Genomic DNA, 6,000 nt, shown 5'->3' on the forward strand with positions numbered 1-6,000 from the left:
TTCTTCTTTTTCTAGCTTTCAAAGATTTGACTTATTTTAAAGGTGTGCTTAACGATAAGTTATCGATTTAGATCTAATAAAGGAGATGAATTTCTGTATGCATCGATACATATTGAAATCCCTAAGATATGAGTACATTTAGTACACAAAAATAAGCAACTATTTAAGGCCTTGGTATGTGTATGTTTAGTCAGCAGTCCGTAGACTGGTTGGAACCTTACAAGTGGTACAAATTAGGTATCAGCCATGAGGTATGGTCTTATTATATTCTGTTGGCAAAGAACAATAAATTCTTTAGTTTCTTAATTTCGTTTGCCGGAAAAATTCGATTAATTTTTCTTAAGTACTAATACTGTGTTAAAACTACATGTTGCAGGGACTATATATAAATAAGAACAACAGACAAAACTGTACAACATTTCTAGGACTTTTTATAGACTCTAGTTCAACATCGGATAATCATATCGATATAAGTTGGCATGAATGTGCACAAAGTTTCAGAACTTTTATATTTGTTAAGGAAACTGGTGATTTGCGTTTCTCAAAATTATTTAAGATGTGCTTACTTCTCTTTCTTTCAATCGATAATCCGATATGCCTTAAGTTTCTGGGGAAATAGTATCGAAATTGGAAGTGTCTTGATTTTACAAAAGAAAGTCATTACAATTAGTTGGGAGGCCAGAGGGGAAAAGACCTTTGGGGAGACCGATACGTAGATGGGAAGATAATATTAAAATGGATTTGAGGGAGGTGGGATATGATGATAGAGACTGGATTAATCTTGCTCAGGATAGGGACCATTGGCGGGCTTATGTGAGGGCGGCAATGAACCTCTGGGTTCCTTAAAAGTAAGTAAGTAAGTAAGTAAGTAAGTAAGTAAGTAAGTAAGTAAGTAAGAAAGTAAGTCGACAACTTTTCATACAATCACAGATATTAACACTCATACATTTGTATATATGATCTAGTACTTTACAGTCGACACAATATCGACAATTTTATTCAATAGTGGTCAATATATATGATAATGAAATTATAAATACAACAACAACAACAACAACAAATGGCTTTTAAGGAACCCAGAGGTTCATTGCCGCCCTCACATAAGCTCGCCATCGGTCCCTATCCTGACCAAGATTAATCCAGTCTCTACCATCATATCCCACCTTCCTCAAATTATTATTACAAACAGGTTTACAATATAATATCACATCTTCCTGTGACCAATGTCCTACGTTCTTATTTTTTTCTCCAATTCTATCTATCTTCTCAATCCCGTTCTTGCAGTCCTTTCTCTGCCAATGCTTTATTTATGTCTTGCAACCAGGTGTTTTGCAGTCACTTCTGCCTCTCCTTCCCTCTGGAATCCAATCTAAAACTCTTCTTGGTAGCCTTTCATCATCCATTCGCTTTACATGTCCATACCATTCAGACTGTTTATATTTTACGAAATCTAAAATTAAATTTTCTTTACTCATCTGTTGCCTGATCACTTCATTTCTTATTTTTTCAAGTTCAGAATGTCTGGCCGAACGTCGTAACAAATCCATTTCTAATGCTAGTAATTTTGACCGCAAATTTTGGTTTAGTTTCCATGTTTCCGCTTCATATGTTGTCAAACTTTGAACTACAGACAGATAAATATTTATTTTTGTTTCCTTAAAAATAGTCTTGTTCCATAATATTCCATTTAACACCGCTGCTGCCGATCTTCCTTTATTTATCCTATGTTTCATATCATCTTCCTGTGTAGCATTTTTATTAATTTTGACTCCTAAATATTCAAATTCAATGCACCTTTTGATGATGTCTATTTCGTCCTGCAAAACCAAATCTCTTTTTTCACCGCATCCCAGAAAGAATGTTTTTAGTGAACAAATTAATATTCCACACTGTAGATTATATAAGAGCAACACAAACTTTTCTATTATGGGGATGAAATTATATAATAAGCTTACCAGTCCATGTCATAAGTCAACAATCATTAGCTTTAAAACTAGATTTTATAATTTGGTTATTAAATAATTCTCTTTATTCTGTTGGTGAATTTTTAAATACAAATTTGTATGAAATTGTTTGTATACTAGGATAAAGGAACTTAAATGATATGGGAAGTGATAGCCTAACCGTCAATTATGAAAACCAAATAACTATCAAGATTTTATATTAATATAAATGAAGTGGAGAAATGTCAATTAAAATGGCAAAAATTCAATTTTTTAATTTTATTTTTATTTTTTTTCTAATTCTAATTACATGCTTTATTTAACGACGCCCGCAACTTCTGAGCTTATATCAACGTCAACGGTGTGCCGGAATTTTGTTCCACAGGAGTTCTTTCACATGCCAGTAAATCTAGTGATGTAAGCCTGTCGCGTTTAAGCACATTTAAATTAATGCCTGGGCCGGGATCGAACCCGCAACCTCGGGCACAGAAGACCAGCACTCTACCGACTGTGCCACACAGGTCGACTAATTTTTTATTTTATTCTGTGATGTTTAAAAATTAAGTTGACAAAAGAATTTATTTCGAAATTCTCTCAGGAAGTCCCTCAAAATAATTATTAAATACCATCAAACCAATCTTTTTTTAAAATCCTATACTTCACGCTTAATTGTCCCCAAAAGTTACATTTTTAAAAGAATGTATTCGTAACTCAGATACTAACTGATTAATTTTGCTGAAAATCTGCACACTTCTTTAAAATTGTGTAAACCTATGATATGCTTTATTTCTATACGAGTCAAATATCCTTAGCTGTATATGTTTTACTTAACACAAAATTTATTGTTGTAGAATAAAATATATTATAAATGATGTTGTTTAGTCAACTGTCCGAAGATAGGTCTGAACCTCACAAGTGATACCAAGAAGGCACCACTTAGGAGGCAACTTGACCAGGAGTTAATGGGGTACGGTAGCCAGTCACTTTTCTCCTCCATTGCATACATCGCCGACTAGATACATATAATCAGACTTCAGATGTATGAAAATAATTATTGTTCTTCCTCTGATACATATCAAGTGAGATATAGGCCTACTGCCTGATAATAGATTTATATATTAGCCAGAACCTCATCAGAGAATACATTTTCGATAATTATTTTAAAAACATTATATAAGCTAACCCCAGTGTCACAGAAAAAGTCCTGACAAGCAATTAAGTAAGAGTGTACAAAATTTCATTTAGTTATCTTCATTGGTTTTTGTAAAAATGGTACATGAGTAAAATTAATACAGAGTGTCTCAAATTTATGTATACACGTTTTGTAACACTATTTCTCAGCAACGAGATGAGACAGTAATACGATTTTTGCGGTTTTGTATTCCTTAAGCCCGTACATGTTCAAAATGGTCCCCTTACGCCACAGTACACTCCCAACAACGACGTACAACAGAGCGATATACCAACTGGATTGTTTCTAATGGAATATCATATACAAGCATGTTGAATCTGAACTCTCGGTTCCTCCAGTGTTTGTGGTTTTGTGGCGTACACTGTGTCCTTTAGGCCTACCCACAGGTAGAAATCTAGAGGGGTTAAATCCTGATATGGAGACGGTAACTCCGCAGTAACTCTTCGTCCTATCCATCTCTGGGTCGTCCCCATTTAGTGCGTGGACAAGTCTCCGAATGCAAGGCTTCCATTTTTGAGCTCGCAAAATTCGTTGAACACAGGATTTGCTGATACCAATGAGCGTATTCCGAATCTCGGCGCTGACCAATCTGATGGCATCACGGTGTTCCGAATTTCACCGATGGAGTCACTGATGCTCCACCGGTGCGACACCGGTGCCATCAGCTTGCAGAGGTGGTGGCAGTCTCCATCAGCCGCCATCAATGAATCTGATTGGTTCTTGTATAGGGCGGGAATTAGCAGACGAATGACATCGTGCACTGTTGTGTCATGGCGGTGTGTTCTGCTTTGGTTCCGCTGTATTGTTTGTAATGAGCACAACGTAAAAACAATATGTTAATGGCTTATGAGCGAACATGTCAACGGACCAGTTATTACTACTGGTTCAAGAAATAAATTGTTTATGCTCTCTTTTCTTTGAACGAGATGGCAGTACGGAAATTTCGCAAAATTCTGCTAGCGTAGCACAGACAACAACTTATACAGTCGCCATGACAGCCATCGATCCTTCCAGCAGTTTTGTTCCTATTTCGCTGCAGCGTGACTTCATTGTTGTCCACCGGTCCGGTGAGATTCGGAATACGCTGAATCTCACGAAAACATTGCCTCATTGACTTATTTGGGGATTGTGCAAAAGCCTGCATGACTGCATCAACACTCTCGTTATTGGTGGAACTTCTTGCACCGTTCCGTCGACTTCAAACTTGTCTAGGATTCTTGTAATAGTTAACCTTGTCGGTGGTTGTATTCCACATTCAACCCTCCAACGTCGTTGAACTTTAACAATATTCTCCACTTTCCAATAACATTTCAGTATCAACTTACGTTCATCGCACCGCCATGTTTGTTTATAAACAGATGAACACTTATTTCCATGCTTTCCACTGCCTTCTGAATCATGAACCGCAAAAATCTTATTTCTATCTTATTTCTTTGCTGTGAAATAAAGCCTGTGTGATGTGTCTTGTCTCACTGTGAAAAGAGAGAGCAAGGAGATATGTCTTACCTCGTCTGTATTGTTATGGCGATGGGGGAGTGGAGCGTTACCGTCCATTCATCCAGTGGCGGAAGGGAATAGTTGATACATTCTGTAGCGCAAAATAAAATAACAAAATATCTCTCTTCGTACTGTGTAGCTCCGTCACTGAGCTTGTCTTTCAAGAAACTGAGTTCCAGTAGTCTGTACAATAACAAGGTTTTGAAAGGAATCCTGAAAATTTACAACACTCCTATAATCTCTACTCTCATTTGAAGGGACTTGGTTTTATTGCTACTGAGACAAGATAAACCAAAAGGAATATAGTATTCCAAAGAGTGTATACATCAATTTGGGAACACTCTGTATTACTACAACCTTTAAACCATTCTTGCCCAAGCTATTTGTTCAAATTTAATTAAAATTGTCATGTATATGTTTGATATGTTGCCATATGCATCTTACCCAAATTTTATAACTATATGGCTGAAAGAAGTGGATGGATGACGTTATTTGAGAGGCTAAGGTCAAACTTCAAGAACTGTATAGCCACAAAACTGTATAGAAGAAGAAGAAGAAGAAGAAGAAGAAGAAGAAGAAGAAGAAGTTGGCTCAAACTAAGGGAATTATGAAATGTTTAGCAATGTATTGCGCATTCATCAACATCTCCCCTCGGGTTTGAGCCAAATACATTATACAGTGCAGTTGAAATTCAAAACAAAACTATTTCGTTCAAACACTTAGATCTGGTTAAGAATACCTACTTCTAATAAAATACTTACAAGATGCGGAGATTTCCCATGTCTTCGAAGTCTGTCTCAAAGATGACCGTCAGGTTGTTGCCTTGGAGATCCCTGCAACAAAAGAAAAACGGAATGTAAAATATCGAACTAAACACAGCTTAACATAAAAGTGTATTTCCTCAGTTCCATCTCTAGTGATTTTCCTGGAGTCCAACAGAGCTGTTTTTAAATGGTATTATATTTTCTCATTAAATGCTCATGTACAGTAGTGGCAAAAAAACCGGACCGACCCTTGTAGCTGATTTCAGAGCCTTGTTCACTCCAGATAGTCGGTGCATATTCCTTGGACCCGAAACCACTTGAGCATTTGAACAACAGGCACGCAGCTGGTTACTGTTTTCGTCTTTATTGAATGGCTCAGCTGTTTGGGGCGCGCCGCTATCGTGCAAACAGTCGCAGGTTCGATTTCCGTAGCAGACAAAGACGAAAACAGTAACCAGCTGCGTGGTTGTTAACTGCACAGGTCGTTTCGGGTCCAAGAAATATGCACCGACGCTCTGGAGTGAACAAGGCTCTGAAATCAGCTACAAAGATCGGACCGGGATTTTTTTGTCAGTACTGTACAGTACAATGAACTAGCAGTAAC

At 37.0% G+C, this 6,000-nt stretch overlaps 1 protein-coding gene across 2 annotated transcripts in view; it reads right to left on the reverse strand.

Moving 5' to 3' along the window:
* Positions 1-5,461, reverse strand: part of sli (slit guidance ligand) — a 799,923-nt gene extending 794,462 nt beyond the window's left edge. For both annotated transcript variants that reach the window (XM_069817706.1, XM_069817697.1), the window contains exon 1: positions 5,394-5,461. In XM_069817706.1, coding sequence (XP_069673807.1) covers positions 5,394-5,413 — 20 coding nt within the window. In that variant the 5' untranslated portion in view covers positions 5,414-5,461. The remainder of the gene's footprint in view (positions 1-5,393) is intronic.
* Between the last annotated feature and the right edge of the window lie 539 nt (positions 5,462-6,000).

Source organism: Periplaneta americana, chromosome 2 (genome assembly GCF_040183065.1).
Source record: "Periplaneta americana isolate PAMFEO1 chromosome 2, P.americana_PAMFEO1_priV1, whole genome shotgun sequence".
NCBI lineage: Eukaryota > Metazoa > Arthropoda > Insecta > Blattodea > Blattidae > Periplaneta > Periplaneta americana.